Here is a 25,690-nt window from a genome sequence, read left to right on the forward strand (position 1 = left end):
CTGATCTTGAACACTGCCAAGGATGGGGCATCCACCCCTTCTTGGTGAAACCCTTAAATGAAAACCTGTGCCAGTGCCTCACCACACTCACAGTAAAGAATTTCTTCCTTATTTCTAATCTAAACTCTCTCTGCTCTCTTTCAGTTTAAAGCCCTGACCCCTTGTCCAGTCTCTGTATGGCCTTCTAAAAGTTTTGTGGCCTCTCCAGCTTTTTTGTAGGGCCCCTTTTAGGTACTGGAAATTTTCCCAGAGCCTTCTCTTCTCCAGGCAGAACAATCCCCAGCTCAGCTGTCAATTACTTTTGATATCAGTTTGTTGAGCTGTTGAGTATAAGCTGTTAAATTGAGTTTGTTTCCCAGCAAGTCAACAGAATGCTGTTTCAGTTGACAGAAAAGCCATGACTCAATGGGAGAAAAAACTACTTAAGTAAGTTAGCAGTAAACCCAACACATTTCTAACTACCGTTGTTTCTGTCCTTTTATGTATTTTTTGAATCATTCCAGAAGATGCTGTTGTATTAGACAGATTTTATAACAGAGCTAATCACAATTTTAGGTATTCAGCAATTTCTAAGTGTCAGTAAAACAAAAGCACCAGCAGATCTTTGCACAGAAATACAGACAGAACTTCTGAAACAAAGGGTGAGCCCTGATTTTTTTTCTTCCAGTCAATCCTGGTAATGCACTGGGTGAGAATGTGTGCTGTATGTGATGTGAGCACATCACAGAACTGGCAGCTGAAGTAGGGCAGCTGTAAGTCTTTGATAGCACTGACTCTGGTCTGCTCCGGGACCCGCACTGACAAGCCTGGCATGATTTAGAAAGTCTTGAAAGCCAGATTCATTCTGCCCTAAGGTAGCCTATCTCTGTCTCCTTACGGGCAGGATCATGACCCAGTGTATCTGTGGTGTGAGCAGATTGTCTTGATGTACACAGCCCAGCACTACCTTGCATGATTCTTGTAAAAATGGTTTAGGAGTGCTTCTGTATGCATCTGTTCCTGGTAGACTATTGCTGGTTTATGCTTTATCTTGTTTTGTACTTGGGATATAGACTGGACAAGAATCTGATCCTTTTTTCAGCCTTTTATGTTTTATGTTTGCACATAGCAAGTATACATGTGCTAAAGAGATAAGCACAGAGTCATTCTGACAGATTCTTATGACATTCATTTGGTATCCTTGTATTGTTTTTACCTAACTGAAGTAGTGGAGTTAAGCTTTAATATCAAATTTTACTTGAGATGCATTTGCAAGCTACTGTCTTATTATTTAATAATGGTTAACTGATTAAATTCTGTCCCTAATCCACTTTCTGTCATTCAATAAAACTGTGAGGGAGGAAAAAATGGAATTTTGAAAAACTGAGTGGATAAAAAGCTATAGATCAGTTGGTGTTTTAGTACTAATGGGGGTAGTGCATCATACCAAAGCAACTCATGGTGATTTTAAAGTGTGTTGGAAAAGATGATTGAAAGACATTTGCACAAAACCACCAATTGCTCTGGGCAACCAACTGTGCAAATCAGTGAATTGCTGCATAAATTCTGGCATTGTCAGTCCTTCTTATTCAAAGGCGTGACCACAAAAACTGAAGTAATGGAACAGCAAAGCTCTACTGAATTAATATTTGGGGGACCTATGGTAAAGAAATGACTGGCTGATATTTACTAACTTCATCTTTCCTTTGCAGAACCCCAAGCAGCCAGCCTGTGTCACTCACCACGGGTTCCAGGGCAGATTGTCTATTTCCTCTTTATTCCATTATACTTTTTAAACATGAAAAAAATTTACTTGAAGCAGATCCTAATCTCTTATCAATAGAAGAAATAATTGGCTTTGATTTCACCTTCTAGAAATAAGTATAATGTTATGATTTTCCTGTCAGCAAACACATTTTTAAAGGGGGAAATACTCTATAACTAGGCGAGAGGGAAGATGAAATCAAGCGGAAATGCATTCCTCCCAAGAGATAGGCTAGTTTTTTCTTCTTTTCTTTTTTCCTAAGCAGTCATTAAAATCTGTGTCTGAAATCTTAACTTTATCAACTGCAGATAGGAGGGTGGAAATATGTGTGGAGAAATTCTTGTTTGAATTAGTTCCATTTTCCCATAACTCCAGTTGGGATGCATGATAAAATTATCAATGAAATGTCCTAATTTGATCCTTAACCAAAGGGATGTTGTCCTATGAATCATCTGTGTTTGTGGGAGGCAACACTGAAGCTAACAGAGCAGGAATGGGACCCAGATGTTTTCTGAGAAGCTGGTTGCACTGCAGGCTGTGTGCATTACCTAACATAGGCGACCATATGGAAGAAAAGGTTGGAAACATCCCATTACAAATCATATATCATTGAGCTGACAGCAAGGATTTCAGCTTATTTTTATTTAAATCATGAAAGCAGCTGCTCAGCTGTCCAGCTGCATTAAATTTAACCCTTTTTCTGTCAAATGAATGTTGCTTTATGAAATGGCAACCGAATGGTTTGGTGCTGTTGCAGAAATACCCAGATTAGGGGGTGTTGTGATGACCATTGTCCTCTCCAGCAGAGCAGCAGGAATGATGGCAGAGTCTGCCACTGGGTGACAGTGTAGCCACTCCATACACCTGGATTTCATGAAACACCAGCAAGCCTTTTCGCCTGCAGAGGTTGCAAAGGAAAGGATATGCACTATATAAAGGGAGTACCTTTATATAGAGATACTTTTGTCCTTTTGTTGCACACCTTTAGAATGAGTAATTGCAAATATTTTTTCATACTTATTCCCTTCCTTTTTTGATTTTTCTTTTCTATTATTATTGTTTTATTCTTCCCTTAATTTTCCTCCTTTTTATCTTTTTTGTTTATATATGATGTTCATCAAACTTCTTAACTCTCTGCTTTTCCTTTTCCTGGCTCTACTCTTTTTCTTTTCTGATCTCCCCCATATTGTTTTCTTTTTATCACTAGTACATAAGTTGGTCTGAGGGATTGTCCCTTCATTACTTCTCTGTCCTGTTTTATACACTGCATATTCTTTACTGTGGTTTTTTAAAAAGAATTTCCTTTTTCCATAGATTTGGCATTTATTTAAAAGAAACACTTAATTTACAGAAAGGCTTTTCCCATCATTAAGAAGCAATCTTTGGCTTCCAAATCAATCCTTCATGACATATTTCAAGCAGCTTATTGATTTGTTATATTTTAGCACGCTTTTGCTAAAGAAAGAGACTTTAACTGAAGCCTAACAGTTACAGTTAAGTAACAGCCATACAGTAAGTACAGAGTTTAATTTCCTGTGTAGAAATCTGTAGAAGAAATAAATATAAGCAGTATCCAGCATAATACTAAACCAGATTAGTAGTTTTGGCATGCTAAAGCACGCTAAAGTAAGCTCTTACTGTTTTGGAGACTATATGCTTTATTGTGTGCTGGGTCTACCCTGCCCACCTCCATGTCAGAGTCCTCTGTTTTTCTGTCAGAACATTGAGGTTTTCTTATTTTTCATCCTTTGTCTTTTATATTCTAGACATAGGTCTTTAAGTCCACAGAATAATTTGGAAGGATTTCATTCACATCCATCAATGTGAGGCTTTGGGATAATGAAATGGTATGCTTAAGTTAGCATTTCTATTTCATACAAATATTTACATCCAGATTAATTCTCTTTTCCTTAAACACAGTAGAAACACAAGGAGCTTAGCAGCAATTTCTTCTAACCAGTGCTTTCTCTCAGTTACTGCAAGAGATCTCCAATCCAGGCACTAAGATGCAACTCAGTAATAGCATCCATCCCTAGATAGCTTTAGGAAAGATCAGGAACTGAGGTCTTCCACTCTGAATAAGAGCAGCAGAAGATGATGTACCTGGCCACAAGAAGGTTCTTCATGCCCAGGTGCTGTGAGAGGCAGCCAAAACACTGCCCTGTTGCAGAAGTAACTTCTGTAATAACGCTCTGTCAGTAATTCCACATGATTTCTCTAGTTCCTGAAAGTTCAGCTTCATTTTTATTAAAATGACTTTTTGTTTCTCTCTTTTTCTGTTTCCACTTCCATTTATATCTCCTTAGGCTGTTCTTGTGAGACACACAGCTGCACCTAGGATATTATTTTCATACCCATAACAGATGGTGTTTTCTGCCAAAACCTACTGTTCTGACTTTTCAAGATTTTCCTCCTTGTTTTATCTAGTTCGCACTCACCCGTTGTGTATAGGGTAAGGTTTGAATCTATTTCATTACAATTCCTTGCATTTGAAGTAGTAATCCAACCACTAGCTGTAGTTACCTTCTGGACTCATGCTGATCACACTTGTGCAGAAGCAGCCTTTCTTTGCTGGTGCAGGACTGTCACCTCTGTGTGTTAGGTAGCATCTGCTCCTTTCATGAATATGCCATGATTTGGATCTGTGGGAAGACTCTGATCTGCTCTGACTAGCATGTATCTGCTTGACCAGCTAGACAGGCAACCAAAACTAGCCTGGAATATATGTTTCTTCAGAGGACATATGGAAAAGCTTTAATTTTTTTTTTAAGTTTTGCTTGTGCAAATATGTCATTTTGGAGAAAACAGGCTTTTTCTTGCTGTTATTCAGATATTATTCTTACTTTCTACAAAGTTACTATGTTTGCATTGTTCTAAAACTAGTTTTCTATCTTTGGTTGTTATAAAGGACTTGTCTTTGCAGTCATTCATAGTAGCATAATCTTGTTTTCCTTTCCAAATATGATGTCTTGTGGGTACATTTGCTGTATATTTAATCAATGGGGGTTTTTTGTTTTGCCTTTTTTAAAAATGGTCCAAGTTCTTGACTGACTTTTTTTTCCTAATTATTTGCCGTAATTTTAGGTAATGCAACTGAACTGGAAAATTTAAATTCTTCATTTTTCTTTTGGCTTCCAAGAAGCCAAGTAGTCTCATTTCTTCAGCTTCTCGTATGTGGTTTCTGAGCCAGTGTCAGACCTTCACAATTAAGACAACTAATTCCATCGTTAGTATATGCACTAAAGTAAAAGACAGTGTGGAGGGTAGGAGAAATTAGGGAAGTCTATCTCTTATTTGCCCTAACTACCAAACACGTGGTTAGGCTCCTAGGCATTTTCCAGGCTATTTCAGCACTTTCCAGGGCTGCCTCTCGTGGGGGGCAGTGGGAAGCCACAGTGGGGTCTCCTCCTGCAGCACGAGAGGCTGCTTTAAGTCCTGGAGTCTTAACACAAATCTCACCCGAGGAATTCAACCTGACTTTGCTGAGAGGCCCTCCAGGTGGCAATGCAGACAAACTAACAGGTCAGAAGGACAGCTTGGAAATACTGAACTGAGATCTAAAGTTTAGATTACCAGAGTGGTCATTTCATTTGTGCTTAATGTAAATTATTCATCATTTGGACAGGACAGAGAATTTCACTTAAATAATAACTGGGCGCAAAACAAAAGGGATAAATTTGGTCTATGTGATCCATTAATATTGTTAGTTACTAAGATTAGAAGATTCAGATATAAATGTTAAAAAAAATTAACACACAACATTTAAAGACACTAAAATTAGTCACTTTGATTTTTTACTATTGGTGCTTCATTCTCTGGAGTCATGTGTATTGGTAGCCACTTATTCCTTGAGGGATGAATAGAAAATACTACTTTTTATGATCTAATGTTATTTATACCAATTTTACAAAGTCTAAAATTTGTTTATAGTTATGACAGATGGAGAATCTTCTAGGTGATTTAAAAATATTAAACATCAGGAAATGAAAGACAGATAATATGCTTAAAACTTGAGATTTTCAGACAACAAATTTCAGCTTGTATATATATTACGAATTATTTATTTATCAAAAAGGTCTAGCTGGTGATGTTTCATGTCCAAATTCATAATCTTTAACTTGCAAGAAAGCCAAAACCAAAGTCTTAGTAAGAAAACAAAAAATGAACCCTAAATTACATGTAAACTTTAAATAAGATTTTTCTCCATCCTTGTTACAGAGATCTTGCAACAACACAAAAATGAAAACAAGCTCCTGGTGCCAACCTTCAGGAATTGGTTACTTAAATTACTGTTATTTATGTGATTATGTGCAAAAGTGATTAAGTTTTGCAACATATCTCTATGTCCATTCCTTAGCATACCAACCTGGTAAGATTGCTTTGTCAGGGAAAAGAACTTTAAAGGGGCTTAATCATCTCAAGGAGAATTATTTGCTGGGTGCATTGATTTAAAGCTATTTGTAAACTTTCCTCAGAAAGAAAGCGTCTCCAGGAGTTTTATGAATGCATATCTGATTTCTTAAATAACATTTTTTAACCTGATCCACTATGTGTTTGAACTGCACTACTGAGTTCTTGAATGATAGGAACAAATACCTGAGTGGCCAGTTTGAATTGGCCACTCAGATGGTTAATATTGATAAACCTTCACACCACTTTTCTGATTTGAAGACACGTTAGGGTTTTTTTTTTCTCTCCTAAATTACAAAATTTAGGATTTACAGCTGCAGTTTACTACATGTATCATTTTTCTTGATTTATTGTACTTATGTCAATTCCTTTTGTTGGTATTTCAGTTTTATTTGTAGTTCCATGCCACACTGTTAATCTATCTATGTAGAAAACCTTTAAGGGAAATGTTATTGACATATATGCCTTGTTTTCTCTTTTTTTCAACATTCCATTCAGTGCTGCTTCAGCTAAGTATTCCATGAACAAATAAGCACAATAAATCTTTTGAGACAAGATTAACAGGCCACACAATTATGTTCAGAAACCACACAAATGCTCCAAGGGGTAATTAATTTATGCAAATAAAGAAAAGAAAAAGTCAATTATAATGCTATGTAATTTAGAATATATTCCTTCTAGAAAATTCCAAGGCACACTCTAGGCTACTTCAGAAACTCTGTTATGGAAAATAAGTTTCTATTTAGCAGTATGCTATTAGATTACAGCAAGATCATAAATAGAAAAGCTGATTTATACACCCTTGAATTTTTGGAACTGTAATCCCATTGTATTTGTACTTCTTTGAGTGTCACCAGGGCTTCCTGGATCTTTCTGTTGTATATAGGTGTTGTAGATTTTGTGATTTTATTACAGACTAAAGCTTAGCACTGCACTTGAGGAAATATTTTAGCTTATATAGTGGACTTTTCCAGACAAAATATTTGTGTATTTTCTTATCAATAGGATAAGCATATCAGAATATCAATAGGAACTGAACTTGTTTCAAAAAGTTCTTCCAGTCATGTATGTAATACCCTTATCTGATGAAACTCCTGTAAATTTGAGATCCTTATTGTGGAATTGATATAGGTAATGGATTTGTAGTGTGTGTATAAGGTTCTCATCACTACAGTAACTGAGAAGGATAACAATCCATGTTCCAAACTGATGCATCATGTTCTCTTCACATACAGGGGACTTGTAATACTCATATTTGTCTTTCAATGCCCTAGTTAGAGAAAATTACACCCTACCTGTAAGCTCCTTATTTGCAATTCATTCTCTGTCTAGGATTTTATTTTGGTTTGTTTTTTTGTCTTTTGACAAACAGTCTGAGTTTTTAGTCACAGTTTTCTGCCAGGCTTTCAGTGGCATACCAATATAAAGTAAAGGTATCAGTTTTTTCCCTATTTAAAGACAAAATATTGCTTATAAAGCAGTTTAATGATTTGAGTATATAAATCCTTAATACTGTTTTCATTGGCTAAAATTTTTTCTGACCCTTTTGCCCCATAATTCATTCTGGTGTGTTATCACTATCCACATATTCATAGATTTGGTCCAATGTGAGCTGTCCGAGATGGGAACTGGGTACTTGAGAGGTAAGAGTCTCATACAGGATATGTACATGCATGTAGTTCCTACAATAGGTGGAGTGCCAGGCCAGGCATTAGTACATAAATACCAATAGAGACTGATTGATAAAGTGATTGAAGAGGGAAGAACTAAAGCCAGCAGGGAGTTACCGCTTATTTTAAGGCTGTTGATGGTGCAAGTTTTGGTGCAAGAGCAAGATGTCAAGTGTAAAAATGAAAAAAAAAAAAAAAAAAAAAAAGAGAGAACTATGAAGGGAGTCATAACCATCAGTGTTTGAGCAGCATTTTCCTTCGGAAAGCAGCAAAAATGAAATTTAGTGCTGTTCTGGGGAAGAGGCAAGTGGGCTTTATATGTTTATTTGTCATGTGTCCCAAGAGCCCATCTTTTTAACTTTGGTAAGTTTAACAGGGGTTTTATACCAACATGCAGTTGTATCTGATCTGACCTGTTAGCTTTTTGTTGTCTCTTTAAGATATACTCTTTAAGAATACTGGCTCAATATGAGTAAATAAGCTTCCTTGTGCTGCTCTTCATCTATGAGACAAGAGTTGATTCTTTCTGAATGGTGCTTCTTCCACCACACATTGGCCCTGGTGATGGCAGATTGCAGGTCTTCTCTTTCCTCTGTATGGAAACATAAAATTCCTTGAAGTCAGAGCTGTACTGAATGGAGAACTGGTAGAGTTTGCCAGCTTGCTATTTCTTGAGAAATAGGAATTTAGTCTCAGTTCATAAAATTATAGAATCAGTTACGTTGGGAAAACTGTCCAGGGTCATTGAGGTCAACTGTTAATGCATCATTGCTAACTGCAACACTAAACCCCATCTGTAAGCATCATGTCTGAATATCTTTTAAATACCTCCATGGATGGTGACTCCACCACTTTCCTGGGCAGGCTGTTCCAGTGCTGGACAACCCTTTTGGTGAAGACATTTTTCTTACTATCCAATCTAAATGTCCTCTGGGACAACTTGAGGCCATTTCCTCTTGTCTTACTGTTTGTTTCTTGGGAGAAGAGACTGATCCCATGCCTTACTACATCCTCCTTCAGCTTTAGAGAGCCATAAGGTCCCCCCTGAGCCTCTTTCTCCAGACCAAAACATCACCAACTCCCTCAGCTGCTCCTCTTAGGACTTGGGCTCCAGACCCTTCACCAGCTCTCTTGCCCTTCTCTGGACTCACTCCAGCACCTCAATGTCTTTCATGTTGAAGGGAGCCCAAAACGGGACACAGGATTCAGTGCTGAGTACAGAGGGACAATCACTGCCCTGGTCCTGCTGGCCACACTATTGCTGATACATACCAGGATGCCATTGGCCTTCTTGGCTACCTGGACACACCGACAGCTCATGTTCAGCCAGCTGCTGAGCAACACTCCCAGGTCCTTTTCCATTGGGCAGCTCTCCAGGCACTCTGCCCTCAGCCTCTAGTACTTCCTGGAGTTGTTGTGACTCAGGTGTAGGATCTGGCGCTTTGTTTTCTTGAAGATTCCCCTCGTACAATTGGTCTTATCACATCAATCAAGCATGTCCAGATCAGTCTGCAAGTCTTTCTGCCTGCAAACGGATCAAACGTTACCTTTGATTTTGGTATAATCTGCAAAGTGACAGAGGGTACACTTGATCTCCTCACCCAGATAAAGATATAGAACAAAATTGATCCTAAGAATGAGCCCTGAGGAACACCACTTGTGACTGTCTACCAGCTGGATATAACTCCATACTCCAACTTTTTTTTTCCTCAGTCATTCAGAAGGTTTTTTTACCCAAAAAAAAAAGAGTGTGTTTCTCTAAGCCATGAGCAGCCAGTTTTACCAAGAGAATTCAATATTTATGCCAAAGAATGTTCCGAGTCAACAAAGCTATAAATTTCCATCTGATTATTTCAGCTGGAGAATCGGCACGATTGCGTACTGTTAAACCTGTATGTGGGTTTGCCTAGTGGCCAGTATATAAAAAGTGTTGTATAAGACTTGATGGATCAGATGAGTTCAACTGGACTCAAGAGAGGAGAAGTTATTCTTGGATGCTTCTCAGGCACTGCCTTCCTAAAAGTTGTCAGGTTTTTACAGGGTAGATGTCTGGAATACAATAGGATGTCTGCATACAAGGTTAGGTGTGTTTAACAAAGGTAAAATCGAGTTAATAGTATGATGCAGACACATCAAGGATTTGTAACATGACATGATCTGCAGGAAGAGCAGAATCCATACAGACATATTCAATTAATTTTGATTAATAAATCTATTGCCTGAGATTTTTGTATGGCAGAAGGGATGAAATGTATCGAATGGATTTTTGTAAATCTAAACATACCTTACATAAACATAGGAAAGCTTTTTATGGAGATAAATAATTTTCAACTGCTTTTTTTTATGTTAAAACATCCAAGAAAGCATACTCAAATCCAGAGTTTGATCTTTTAGGTTGCTAAGTTCTTCCTCCCCTCATTTCAGTAATAGGCTTCAGTTGTATCAATGCCACATGAATCTCAGTGCATTTTGACAGAATAGTGATAGATCTATGTCTTTACCATTATTTCCTAATTCCAGATATATGTGTCATACTACAAATTTTATTTCATTTTTAATGAACCACATATTCTGCAAAACTCCCTGGTTAAGGATTTACACCATCAGAATGGAACTCTTATTTGATTTGTTTTTTAAATTATGTTCCATTACAGTGCTTCATAAAGAGAATATGGGGTTATGGAGATAAAATCATTAATATAGGTCTAATTGATTCTGCATATGTCTTTTTACTCTAAAATTGGTTAGCTATATTAAAGATATATAAATAAATGCTACTTCTTTCTGTCTCACATTTTCCAGAGAATTGTATTTCAGTACTGAGTATAAATTCACATAGGAATCAACAGACTTGGAATTCATAAAACTGACAAACCACTGGGCAAAATTACAAAACTATGAAGAATAAATTTTTCACCTTTCAGTTACTACATATTCTTGTTATAAGTGTGTGTGGAAGAACAACTTAAGAGGAAGCCCATTCAAGGCCTGTTGTGGAAACCAAATACCATTAGAAGGTGGCCTTTACCATTGTTGCGGCCTTTTGGAAGATACTAGGTCCAGCTCACCCTGTGTGGATGAGGAGAACGTTTAGGAGTCACTCCTTGTGCTGCAGTTGCTCAGTATTGTAGCATGGCTCATTGCCCAATGAGCACAGCAAAGCAAATTGATTCAGTTCCTCATGGGTGGATTGGAATCAGCCCTGTGAGAGAGTCACACGGAAAGCTGCTAGTTACAGACAGAACAAACTTACGCATCTAAATTAGACAATTGTGTGAGTTTACTTAATGAAAACTCATCTATTCAAAAATACGTTTGTGTTTGGACTTGTTTGGTTCTTCCTTACTTTTATCTCTGTTCCTAAATGCATTTACATGACACTGTAGACTGCAATAACTACGGGTAGGTCATTCATTTCATTTTCTCCAGTTAGCATCAGGTGGAGGTGCTTTTAAGTAACTTTTTAAATGAGTTTGCTTCTCCTTTATTCAAAAATAAAGGAGCTGTTCTCTGATGATGTCATTATGATATCAGTAGTAAATTCCGTAGACTAATCTTGTGATATCTGACAGTATTTTCTTTAACGATTGTAAGAGTCAATGCCATATTCCAGGTTGTCTGTAATAGCCTCTCCTCAGATTCTATTATCTGTCATCACTGCAGATGTGCCTATGATTATTCTATAAGATTATCTTGTTACTGAGATATTTTACTCATTTGGGCATCATTTTTTTAATGAAGCTATATTTGTTCTCTTTACTGAAAAACAGTGGTTTTCTTTCAGGTTTTCATGCTTAATGGTATAATTTTTAATGTGTGTCCTCATATAGACTTCTGTAAGATTCTTTTGTGAGTAAGGGTTTTAAGATTAGTTCTTATATCACGTATGTATATATATGAATATGTCAGAACTGTGTCTACACTTCTGTAATCCTGTTTCCTTTCATTCTGTTGCACCAATGATTATAATGATAAGACACTTGTTTTCCATATTTCTGTATGATTCAGTCTTTAAGTGTGCAGGCTTACAAAAAATAGGAAAAAACAGCGTGTTTTGATAGTACTGCTGAAAGAATGATATGGCTGATGTGTAACTGCAAAAAGCTTCTATTCTGAGAGAGCCTGAAGAATGTAGAAACGGGATAATTTCAGTAAATATGAAAGAATTCATTATGAATGAGTTTAAGAGTAGAAAAAAAATTAAAAGATCTAGCACAGCAACATATTCCAAATAATTAAACTAAAACTAGAGATAAACATACTGTTACCTAGAATAATTAGTCCTTGGAAAAACTTGATTCTAAATGAACAATTGAAAATGGTTTTATTCTTACATTTAAATAGGTAGTTAGTGATTGATTCTTATTATTGCAAAGGGATGCTTGATCTTGGGCAGACACCTGACATTTTTAAAGACCTCTGTCAATTCGTTTGGAGAAAAAATCGGAGGATTACTCACTTTTCAGCTGCTAAAGTATGTTTGTATTTTAAAAATAATGGAGCAAGAAAGCAGAAAGGTCGGGCACTGATGCTTTTGAAAGTGCAATGCATGAGTTGCAAAGGAGTGAGACATGGTAGAATCAAGTTCTAGTGTATAATACAGGCAGCAAAATTCCCACACCACCTTTTCATGTTTGAAGAGTTTTAGGCCAGATGTGTCTTGGATACAGTAGTTCTTTTTCTGAATTCATAACTTTCTTAAAAGCTCAAGCTTGCTGACGTCTTGTGGCTTGGTCAAGTGAAACCACTTTCCTCCTCTTGTTCTTTCCTAGAAGGATTTGTACGTGGTCCATCTTGCTGGTGGTTTCTATTTCTAAGAAGGGAGCGGAAGCCAACATGGATAAGCTAGAGAAGATCTAATTCTTATCCTTATGCTTTAGAAATACTTTATCTTCCATGTTGGACTTGGCTTCACCACCTTTAAAGCTTCTCTGGTTTGAAGGAGCGCTCAGACACTCAGCAGCAGTACCTTTGTGGAAACTGTCAAGCCAAAGCTGTTGCTCGTTACTGGCTGGGAGAGCAGCTTGTCTTTTAGAACAAGAACATTGCAATTTATTTTGATCCCTGAGATGATGTAGAAAAAGGTGTCTGGTGTCTAGGTGGGAATCAAGACATAAAACCCAAAAAATGTGGGGGATTGAATGTAAGTGAAAGGTCTTGATGAGTAATTGGGTGGAGAGGAATTGCTCCGAGGAAGAGTGGTCGGGGCTGTTCAAGCAGCCTGATGTGTCTTAAAGTGAACATCATTCAGATGTCTTGTGGAGAGAATGCCCTTTTGATTGTCTGTTGGGAAAATTAGCACTTTTATAGAGCTATGCTTTCTCAAAGCACTTTCCCAAAGATTTTGCAGGCATCAGTGTTCATCTACCTACTTCCCTTGTTGACAGACAGATGTTTTTCCATTTCATAGGAAAAAAGGCTGTAATAGAAAGGGGCAGACTTGCTACTGCAGGTAGCAAACAGGTGCAGCTATGAACGAGACAGACAGAGCTGTCCTTAAAATAAGCCAATAAACTGGTGAGCTATAAGCTTAACTGAGAGTGCTTCTGCTGATTAATGGAGCAATGAATAACTATTAAATCCAGGGGGTTTGCAGTCTCATATATGTGCTGTTCTGCTGTTTCCTTACCAGCTATAGCTATCTGCTATTCAGTTTCCCCTTACATTCATTTACTGTGTTTGAACTGGACTAATTAATCCATTTAAGAAATAATTAAGTCATACTTCAAAAGGTAGAACTGGAGAAAAGTGCTAAACAGTGGCAGTATTTTCAAACCAGCTATGTAACCTGTCCAGAACAAAAACATGGACTTTTGATAAAGTGTATCTATGAAAGGATCTTTGGACATCAATATGTGTAGGCAAAAAATGGCAGATATGAATAATTACTAAACAGTATCATAAACCTCATCCTAATATAATTTAACTTCAATGAAATTTCTGAGATAGCTGATGTAAATACAATTCTGAGCCAAATAAATTTATAATACAACTTTGCATAAGTGTTTTCTTTGATTTCAGAGTTACACTGGGGATAGCTATGGCCCCAAAATACAAAACCAAATCCATATTATGGCAATCAGCCTACTGTCTGATGGAAGAAACTAAACTTTCTAGAAAATGCATAGGATATACGTAGTATATCTTCTTGAATGTCTGTGTATGTATGTATATATTTATATTCATACAGATGTCCACTTCTCTGAGTGATATCTTTTCAACAGTTAAAAATCCTCTGCTTTCATATCTAGGGTAATTATCCTGATAACTAAATTTCTGCTCAAAATGGGAAAATGAGAGCACTAGTACATTCTTTCACCTTTTCATTGTTTGAAAACTAGGAAAAAATGTTTTTGAACACTTTTAGAGTTTAGGCATTCATTACCTGTGCTGCTAAGGTTTATTGAAAGCAGCTGGATGCCTGCCTCTGTCCTCCCCCTTCTTGGAATTGCTGCCAGAACAGGTAGTCAGAAATGGAAAGTAGGGCATCTGTGCTCTGTCTCCCTCTCTCTCTCTCTCTCAGGAAAACATCTGCAGCTTCCATAGGAAGCACTCATTTTTTCCCATCAGCAAAGACTCTGGATACCCTTGGGTCCAGTTTTGGCACAGCAAGCCAAGTAGGATGCAGTTTATGGCTTCAAACTTATGAGAGAAATCATTCAGGCAGTCCCATCCCTGGCAGAACACTGAGAAATTCCCCAGGCTGCAAGCCACATGTGGGTCTCTGACCTTCTATTAGCTCACCATGGGAGAGGTTAACAATTGTTGAGACTTCAGTCCTCCCTTTGACATACAAATAGAACAATACTAAATAGCCTTTCCAAGACAAACATAATCAGGGCACAACATGCTTTTTAGTGCAGGGTTCAATGTAGAGGGGGAGAAACCCCAAATCAAAAACCCAGCTCCAAAACTTAGAATTAGAGCAGGATATGTTGCTATGAAGACAAAGCCTGGGTTGGTATTTTTTCCAGCATTCTGCCATTGTTTGTGTTATTGTGATTTGTGACTTTTTAAAACCAATGTAATCATGAGATGGAAACAAATTCTCACACCATTTTTAGCTCTTCACGTGGTCAGTGCCATGATTTATGGAACTAAGATTGCTCAGTAGCTGGAATGACATAAGAAATGCATGCAATTATCTGATTTTTAAGAATGCCTGTTGTAGTTATCTAAGTACATTGTTGTTGATATTAAAAAACAAAAAAAGGATTCATAATTATTGATATGAGGGTTGGCCTCACAGAAGGCCAAATCCCTTCCTTTTTGAGATGTCTTTGTCTTCTCAAAAATTACTGTAGTAAATGAAACTATTTTGGATTTTAGTAAAACAGACTGCAAAGTAACTCTTTTTTTGAGAAACAGAGTTACTGGATTTTTTTGCAGCTAAGAAACTACAAAGACTAAATATTTTGCTCTATGCTGCATAATCTGTGGCAAATAGCCCAGCATTCCAGGCTTTTACCATAACTACTTGATTACTCTTTCAATCTTAAAGGCAAATGATTTTTACTATGCAGTCCCATGGCTTTACTGTAGAGTATTTTGAGTGTAAAACAGGAGTGAATTAACTTATGCTTTTGCCATCAGCCTTTGCAGCTATTGTCTGAAGGGCAATGCAAACTGATCCCTGAATGCAGTAGTCCTATGACTTCTCTGATGGGAAGCAGGTTCAGCCACATTCAGTGCCAGAAACTCGGGTGGGGAGGGAGAAAGCAGCATCATACTTTTCATATTTTTACTAAGGTGACAACCACATCTGAGACTGAAATTAGTAAAGTCTTGCACAAGGTTGGTTATTGCAAAAATATAGTCGCTAAGTCATGGTTGCTCCCTGTGCTAAGCAGACATATCTTTATTAACCACTTTTAGCAAAGTAGATCTGAGAAAAAGTTATTTAGAGGTGGAGAGTGCTTTTGTATTCATTGTGAATAAACAGAAATACCAGACTGGCAGAGATCTTGCACCGGAGAAAGATCAAGTACAGCTACACGATAGACTCATGCCTGTCTAACCATTTACAGGCCAACTTCCATACACAGAGGATTCCAATGCTATACCATCCTTAAACCATCCATTATCTAATGAAAATTTTAGTTAGAAAAGGCTTGGGTTTATTTCCATTATCCTAAGCACTAGCTTATAGTCTTTTCTTTTGTATTAGTCTTTTACATGTCAAAAGATGGATCTTACTCCCCTCCTGAGTGTTTTGTTTGTTTGAATACACAACAGAATTCCTTCAAGCTTTCCTACATGTTCATTTTTCTAAACCTTTCTATAATTCTTATAGTCTAGTTCACAACTATATGCAATGTATCTATGTTTTCCTTTAAGACCTCACCACCTTTCAGTAGGCTGGATCAATACATTAAATGTGTATTTTATATAATTCATATATAAAGCATATTATAAGATAATAACATATATAGTATACATTATATAATAGTTATGTATAAATGCTTCTATTAATATTTTCCACATTGATACTGACATTTTTTTGTATCAGCAATGTTAGTTTGAGACGTTTTGTTTGTGAACTACTTTAACTCCAATTTTTTTCTGATGTACTCCTCCTTAATGATTATTCCTCACAGGATATTTATGTATTTGGTTTCTCTCTAGTATCTCCCATCTCTACTCAATTATATGGTTTCTTAAGCATCTCCAGATTTTTAAAAAACTATTACGAATTTCACATTTTCCAGGAAAAGAAAGATTTTGTTTTGTTTTGTTTTTGTATTTTAGAAATGTTATACCCTAAGTGCCTGCTTTTTCATCAAAACTCTGGTTTCTCTTTCATTTTGTGATGTAATCTTTGATTCTTCTTTTCTGGATGTTTCTTCTCCAACTCAGTTCTGCACCTTCCATACTGAAGTTTCATTTGGACCATAGTCCCCTAGTTTTCCTAATAAAAAGTCACATAGATTACTTCCATCAATTTTTTTTCTCAAACCTAATTAAACAGTACAACTATATTTACTTGACATCGTAAGTGAGAATATGAATGATTTCACTCATTTGAATTCATCTGTGGTTAATGTCAAGAACAACTTCTTTTATATAACTGAAAGACGATGAGTTTTTGGAATAAATGGGAGCTTCCCCAGGCAAGAATAGAAACAACAAACCACACCCCAGGAAGATTCTTGAGAGCAGGGAAGAGACACGCCAACAGCCAGGACATCTACTTTTCCATGTAAAGGAATGGACAGAGGGCTGGATCGACTTCACCATATTTTTCTTCTCCTTGAACTTAAAAACTTAAAACCAGTCACAGCTTACTGCCTTTGGCCCCAAAAGATTGCTGGCCAGCAGGATGGCTGTGTTCCATCTTTAACATGGACATGCATCTTCCTTCATGGCAAGTTTTTTCCTTTATGGTATTAATGAATATCGACCCATTTCCTTCATTCAGAAATTGGTTGATTTGATTTTTTTAAATGCTGAGAACAGCCTTCTGTGTTCTCCATTTTTCAATTAAAGGATTAATTTCTCCTTACAACATGTTGGCTTTAAGAGCAATCTTCATCTAGAGTGACTTTTAGCCTTGATCTTCCTATGTCTGTCTTGAATACTTTTCTGGTGTTTGTTCACTGTATTGGAAATCCCTTCTGCTTGTCACTCAATTGTTTTATCCCTCGCTGCACATTCTTAATCTGTTCATTCACGTTTGCCATTAGTCACAGCAGCCAGCTTTTCCCTGTCACGTCTCTTCAACATCTGCAGCAAAGTTTTTCCCATCAGTGATCTAATGTCTGTGGGTTATACTTAAAGGCTGGGATTACTTTTTTAATATTTTTCCCCACATACAATGGAAAAATTTCCATTTTGGAGCTCATAGCTAGTCAACCTTCTCTCAAGAGGATATTTAGTATACCAGTGAGTGGAGATCACTTTGCAGCACCTTTTTCAGAGCTCTTCAGGCTGACAGAGTGCTCTTGGTTCTCTTCACCACCTGCCAGGGTGGTTATGCACTACAGCTACACTGAAATGAAGGCATCCATACAGAAAAAAATGTTTTACGCCTGCTAACGATGGAGATATTGGACACTGAATTGCTTCAGTATAGTATTGTATTAAACTGAAATAAAAATGAAAGCATTGAAGAGTTGAAATATGTTTGTAGATGCCTCTTTGGAAAATATTACACAGCCAGGTACCATCTTGTCCAAATTCTGAAATGTTAGGTTCAGCAATTTTTCTTCCATGTTCAAACTTTGGTTTTCCTGTATTTTCAAGCAAGGACAAAGGCTTAAAGGAGAGCTCCCTTCTGCATTGCTCCTTTAAATTAATTTGTCTCATCTTTTAAGTAAAATTTTCTTCAAAGCAGGATTAAGCAGTACAGTACCTAAACACTTCTTGCAGCCAAGACCATAGAAGAAACATACCCTTACTTTTATATATATCTACAGCCTTTCTCACTTAGAATACCAAATTTAAAAGCATTCAATTCTTTAAGCCTAAGACAAATATATAAATTTGATAAAATATAAGACCTGTGCAGTAATCTATCAGTTAAAGTAAAATGGGCTTCATTTTTTTTAATAAGGAAAATTAAACTGTTCTTTATACATAAATTAAATAATACCTTGTGACGTGAAATGCTTCTTTGCAGATATCTGTTTAACCCTCCAAGTTGTGTTTGAGCTAGAAGTGGTGCAGTGGGGTTTATGCAATTATGCTACAGCTGCTGGGAGATGTAAAAGTAAATGAGGTGTTTCATCTCAATGGATACAACTGCTGTTTAAATTTTTAAGATAATAAGCTCAACAACTTTAGCCAAACTGAGACACGACTATCTCAAATATTTTATTTGTGCAATGAAAGAATCTTAATAACTCTCTCAATCTCATTTGGCCTATTAGCCTGCAACAGATTAAACTGGTATGTTTACTGGTTGACTAAGTTTTTCATTTTGTTTTACCATCAGTTTTGTTAACTTTTCTGAAAGCCTTATTTTTAATCATTGATCTATCATATCATAATTGAGAAAATTTCCATGGCTCTTGTTTCTCAAATTTGGGATTAAATTGAGGTTGAAAAAAATCATAACATTTAAGATACAAAAGGTGACATTCAGAATTAAGGTCTTCTGAAACTGTTGATCATTGAACTTGCTTTTCAGAACTGTTTTGTCAGAAATAAAACTAAAGCAGTATGAAAGAAACTCTAAAATATTGTTGTGTTCTAGAATTGCAATTTGTAAATTCTAAATTTTGTTCACAGTCTTTATGAAGTTTTTCAGCTCAGATGGTGATAGATATATTCTAAACACTAATTTCTTTTTTTGGGAATTAATTGCAAAACTATGAAACATGCTTGGTTCAGAAGTTATATTTAGATGTTTTTAAATGATAAAAAGGATTTCTTCTCTTTAACATAGTTTTACTTTGTGGTCAGCTTGAAATAGATAAGCATTTTAGGATGATCCAGAAATCTATAAATGGAATTAGGTAACACTGTGGAAAGTATTCTCAGATGTTTCAATAAAATAGTATAAGACAAATTTTATACTGAAGAGATACAAGGTTTAATACATGTTAATGAGTATGATGTTGATACTGTCTCCAGCTTGCATTAGATCATCACAAGGTGAAGATTCAATAATTATTAACATATTTAGGAATTCCAATTCATATGACTGACAGGAAAGCTGCTTCCCACTTCAGTAACTATTTTTGTCTTTTGGGGAATGAGGTAAAATCTTCCTAATCCTGGTGCTTCGGTTGTTGATTATTCTGTGACTCAAGAGAGAAGGTATTTCATAGATATCAGTTCGATAGGATACATTTATCTGCACAAATGATATGAGAGGCAGTGGACTGCCTTCTCCCGAGTGAAGGACATGATGCCAGATAACATGCTGCTTGCACATAAGCCACTTTAGGTCTAAATATACTGCAATAGCACTGCCTGTGTAAAAATCCCCACGTATTTTACTGAGGAATGTGACTTACTAGCTTGTGTGCAATGCCAGGAAAGACAGAGTCAAGCTGGTGCTGTGCTGAGATTTAGCAGCTTATGTGCTTGCTAGCTCAGGCATCTCTGCAGTGCACTTGATTTTGTACTGGGGCTGTGTCCAGCTGTGAAAGCAACTGAGAAATAGATATTCTTTCTCCAGATCTTCCTTTGTCTTTCCTGGGTAGGTAATATAAGCCTTTAAAGGTATTTGGGCCTTTGCAGCCTATGTTTTCATGCATTATCTAGCTTTAGAGTCTCAGACCATATTTTAATAAAAGAAGGAATGTTTAAAACATTTAACAGAATGAAAAGGAGGTGTATATATCTCTTCCCTATTGTTTTCTCATTATTTGATAGTAGTGAAGTATAAAACCAAAGAAATATGTCATAAAAGAAGAAAGCAGTGTGCGTGAACTATCAATATGTTTTGTGGGTATTGAAGATACTTGGCTAAATCCTGTGTGTGCCAACAGAGTCTTAATCGTAGAGTCATAGAGTAGTTAGGCTTGGAAGGGACCTCCAGAGATAGTCTGGTTCCACCTTCTCTGCAGTGAGCAGGGACATCAGATGACCACCTTGTTCTAGGTCAGGGGCGTGCTGGATCTGTGACATCTGCTGCACCAGTAGTCTGAAGGTCTGTCGTAAACCCTTATGGAGAATTTCCAAACATCTGCTACTTTTACAGAAATCTTGAACAAAAGCTGTGAAGCCACTATTATTGTAGCTGTCCCTGTTCCCTTGTTTCCACAGTTCCTTCACCAAAAAAAAAGGAAAAATTGCTTGCCACTTTCTTCTGCATATATTTCCAAGTATAAGGGAGTCATCACACGGAGGAGGAACCTTCCTGTTTCCTAGCTTCTCTTTCCGTCTATTATTGTTGCAACTTTTTTTAAAATTAGTGATTCCTGGATTTGCTGCTAATGTTATGGCATTTCTCTACTAGCCTGACTGCTCATCTCCAAACATTGTACTGAAAATGAAGATCCATGCATTTGTTATCCAAATCCTGCCTTCCAGAAATAGTAAACCTCTTCCCCCACTTATAAGACCCAAATTTTCTATCTCCTCTTCTATTTCAGTACCTGTAACGGTCATCTGTAGAGAAATGGGGGAAAAAATGTATTGGTGAAAAATGCATCATTTGGGTACTTGTGAAATTTGGAGTAGTTTGTTCAGTCATTTTGTTATTAATATTAGCAACTTTTCAGCCTTTCTATCAGTTTATGGACTCTGTCTTTAGTTGGAAAGGACAGTGACATTACCCAGACACAGCTTTCTCAGACAAAGTCTAGAAATTACGCTATTGTTACTGTTGATGGTATGAAGTTATGTCTTGTACCTGTGAAGAAGCCATGTCCAAATTTGTATATAAAGAACATAAAAAGAGCCTTAATCGTGTTTGTTTTGTAGTATCATTTAAATTCCTCTAACATCACCTTGTTTATCATATTTGCCAGCACCAGGTCCACTTTGTGATGTGAACAGGAAACTTAGTGAAGTATATGGATGTGCTGATCTTCCTAAGCCCTATCCAGAGCTAGGAATACATTATCCAGCACAGAGGTGTTCAGAGAATTCAATATAATAAGCATACCCATTCATATGATATTGTACCCCAGAAGTTGTGAATAACAGTTGCAGATTGTCTCTGCAGCAAAATTTGGAGTGAACATGTCTGGGCAGAATCTGAGAAATGTCAGAGAATCATTGAATGATTTAGGTTGGAAAGGATCTGAGGTGGTGTGCTTTGAGACTCTTCCCCCTCCTTAAAGCAGAACTATCTTTGGACATTTGTCTACATTTTTAGAGCAATGTCTAAAGCCTTCTAATTCTATCCAGATGAAATCTGCAGGAGGAAAGAAAGACATCATGTCTAGGCATCTCAGATATACAAAGACATTACAAAAGAGAAAATGGCAGAAAACAACATTAGTGTTCAGCAACAAAGCTAATCATGCAGAAGTGGGTGCCTGAATTCAGCTAATGATTTTAAAGTACTTTACAGCCTAATAAACTTCGATTGCCCCAGTGGGAATTTCCTGTGAAGAGCAGACTCAGTCCTGCAGTCAATCCATTAGTTAAGCCATCTTTGTTCTTGTGAATAATGCTATTTGCATTTCTGCAATTCAAGGAGTGAATCTGGCCTGTATGGAAATAGACTATATGAAAGGAGGTAATGTAAATATTTTTACTCTTCCAGCAGTCTAAAGGACAGCCTATAATTAATCTCTAGTTACTTGAACAGGTAAATGTAACAAGTGTTTATATTAAGGTGGCAAAAAGTTTGCATTTAGCTTGGCTAAATATAGAGTTGTGAGAAATCCTACTTTTAGCCTTCCATATATGACTACTGTCCACAGGAATTTTTCATTTTAAGAGAGAAGTGAAACTATTGTTCTTACATCATGTTGTTGATGGAGGAACTTTGTTCAGCATAAAAAAGAAAAAGGTATAATATTAAATTCTCTCTTTTTATTTCAAAACCAGCTGAATTAGGAAACCAATATGTGAATATTTTTATCAAAGGACAAATATTAGTGAGTTTGGACAGTATAAGAAAGAGTGAGAATTTCTGTGAAAATAATTTAGAAAGTGAAATAACCCCAAACTGAACAACCAAGAAAAAAACCTCATTAGCCTATGAGAGTGTTGAGTAGAAAATACAAAGTATCTGCACATAGGATTCAGGAAATATGTTTTCCCAGGGGCATTAGAAAAATACTGGTCAACTATAGTTCAGCTTGCCTGGTGGAATGTTCTTTTGCTGCTTCCTGCTGCCCACACTATTGTCTGCTCAGTTCTGGCACGTATCGTCTCAGCTTTCCATTCCTGACATCACCTGATTGCACCATTCATTCAAGTGGGTCAAGCCTTGTAACTCCAAAATATGTAGCAGCAATCAAAAGAAACTGAACTCCAACCTACACAGCAAGTTTCTGCTTGGTAGCCCCATACAGCTGGCTCTGTTCCTCAGGGCAGGTCAGCATTACAGCAATACAGACAGCCAGAGTTGCTGTCATGCAAGCGAGGATGTGGCCCCTTAATTTTTTATCCTGATGTTTGGGTTTTTCTTAGCCCCTCCACCTCCCAGAATCTTGCAGCATTATTGTTTCCTGAATGCATTATTTCCATCAAATACTGGCATCCTGACATTGATAGGCAGTGAATCAATACTTCTACAGAATTGTGAAGCCAAACTAGTTTTGCAGATCCACAGTATGCAGTATGTGATTTTCCATTCTGCATATAATAACTGCAATTTGAAATACTCCCCCACGAGGACTGATTGCATGCTTTAGGAAATTCACAGTAAAAAATTTAATTAAGAAAGAAGAAACTGCATCACTGCATTTAAAAAAGAGAAATTCACCCAAGATATTTTGTTCATTTTCAGGCTATAATAGCAATAACCATCTTTAGCTGAGGACATTTCCTGGGGCTTAATGGCCCATGGCTGTGCTTCTTCAGGTGATCATCATCATCTCCCAATAGTCATTAATCCCCTACAAATGCCCTGCACCTCAGTCATTAAATGTGCTTAAATGTGCCTTTCTGAAACTGAAATAGTTCTATATTTAATGCATCTTCCAGGAATAGGAGTGATATTTCTGAGGTGAGGAATGAAACAAGTTTATTAATGTGTCAAATAAGTACTAATTATGACAAGTGGATAAGTTCTGTTTCTAGAGATAGCACGACAAAGAATTTTTCCACAGTGAGAGCATGTTGTAAGTCATTGTTTTATGTACATCATGATTTACACTCATCTCAGTTGCATAACAGCCAGATCAGAAATACAGCTAGTTATTTGTAGTTAGATTTCTTCTGCAGAGCATCTCAGCATAGAAAAATCTCACAAAACATGCAGTGTTTTACTGCAGTACTGCTTAAAAAGACTTTCCTTTCCATAGCTGTAAAAATAGAGCTATATGGCTTTACAAGGTGTTTGTGATAATGCAAGAAAATAAAAAGAAGTTAAATCTTTCAAACCTGAAGTCTGAAAGTCTTAAAAAAACTCTTTTGGTGAGAACTTTGAGTCTTTCCTACAAATTGGACCACATTTACAGCATCAGCAGCATCATCAGAGGTTTCAAACACAGTAGATAGCCTACCCCTGCTCAAGTAGAATTAAAGCCTTCAATGAAAATAATTGAAACTACATTAAAATTGAATGAGAATTGGGGGGTTTTATTTATATTTGAATTTTACTTACTCCTATGTTTTGCTATTTTCATCTTGTACTACTAAGCATGCATAGCATACACTTAATGTATACATTGCATGAAGCCTGTACCTGTCCCAGAAAGATTCTGGGAGGGATCAGAGCAGACACAGCCTTCACTCAGTGAAAAATTAGTACATTTTGGGTATTACTGTAATTTATTATTTATGTTGGACATTCTGATCCCATGTGCTTCAGTGAGTGACTGTGCAGATAAAGACAGAAGTAGACCTTTGAGCAATGCCTTATTAAATGCTAAATGTTAAATGATATTAATGTTAAAATAAGAGCTCTCCTAGTCAGCACCTTTAGATTGCAGATAGACCTGAAAAAAGAATTATTACAACCTGACTCAAAAGTTTCTTGTCAAAATTTTCTGTTTCCTTTACCAAGCATTATTAAAATATCTTTCAGTATAAAGAAATTTTGTTTTATTCACAGAAAAAGAATTCACTTACTTCAGTAACCAAAAATAACTGCTTTAATTTTGCAGTTTTCCAAGTTAGACCTTTGTCTTTCACATAGTTTCTATGCGAAAGACAAAGGTTCCTTTCAGAAAATATTAAATATAAAAATCACATGAGCACATGTGCATGTACATTTTATCTTGCTCCATTGTGGGTTCTAGAAAGAACTGTTACCTAATTTAGACTTTACTCTGAAATCTTTCCTACTCATTAAAATGCACTTTTTAGCAAATAAACTTTTGAAAAAAAATCATTAGACCCCTCAATAAATGCACCAGATTAAAAAAAATTTAAAATAATAATAATAAAAAAATTGCAAAGAACTAAGGACAAGATAAACAGTATTACATTTTGAAGTTGTTTTCAATCTACCTTATATCTCATCCTAAACAGCAGGTTGGGGAATAAGTACTTATGCATTGTATTGTAGTTAGAACACTTCTTTTGCTGTAGATCCTGTTCAAGGTTATTCTTACCCTATCATGCAACTTACAGTGTCAGCATTCCTCAGATCGTTTGTCAAAATTCAATAGGAATGTCCACGATACAGAACGGTAGAAAAAAGAAAGCATAATTTTCTAAAGTGAATTTTATCAGTAGGCCTTGAAGTCTTGGGGTTTTTTTCTCAAGATCTCTTTTTTCACCCATGCATTATGTTTACAGATCAAAAGAACTAAAAAAAAAAACAAAAACAAAGCAACCTCATCTAATGTTTCTCATTCTCACTGTAAATTCTGTTTTGTAGGTGTTGTTTTTCCTCTGTGCTGCATTCTGGGCAATCCAAATTATGAAGCGGATCACCTCATTCAAAGATAAACACCACTGAAAGAGCAGATCTAACATCACCTTAAATATGGAAACAGCACTTCAGAATAACCTTCTAAGTTCCTTGGAATTAATCAACCATGAATCATGCTGAAATGCAATCAGTTCACTTAGGATACGAGAGATTTGTGATTTTTGTATGAAGGTTTCAAAGATTCCTAAGAGAGTATATGCATTTTTATTTAATTTTTTTAAAGAAATATTTAATTTCTTCCCAATTTAAATCAAATATTTGCAGCATAGCTTTTTACATTCATAAGATTACAAATTCTTAGAAACCGTGTAAAACTAATTTCATTTTTGCAGTGATTTTGTTAGTAATAATATGTGAAAAGTATTTTTCACAAGAGAAATAATTAAAATCATATCTGATATAACCTGGTATAAA

At 36.4% G+C, this 25,690-nt stretch overlaps 1 protein-coding gene across 1 annotated transcript in view; it reads left to right on the top strand.

Moving 5' to 3' along the window:
- The window catches only part of AGMO (alkylglycerol monooxygenase), a 186,204-nt gene extending 160,514 nt beyond the window's left edge, over positions 1 to 25,690 (top strand). Inside the window, exon 13 of the mRNA XM_063420842.1 lies at positions 25,223 to 25,690. Coding sequence (XP_063276912.1) covers positions 25,223 to 25,303 — 81 coding nt within the window. The 3' untranslated portion in view covers positions 25,304 to 25,690. The remainder of the gene's footprint in view (positions 1 to 25,222) is intronic.

Source organism: Prinia subflava, chromosome 1 (genome assembly GCF_021018805.1).
Source record: "Prinia subflava isolate CZ2003 ecotype Zambia chromosome 1, Cam_Psub_1.2, whole genome shotgun sequence".
Classification (NCBI taxonomy): domain Eukaryota; kingdom Metazoa; phylum Chordata; class Aves; order Passeriformes; family Cisticolidae; genus Prinia; species Prinia subflava.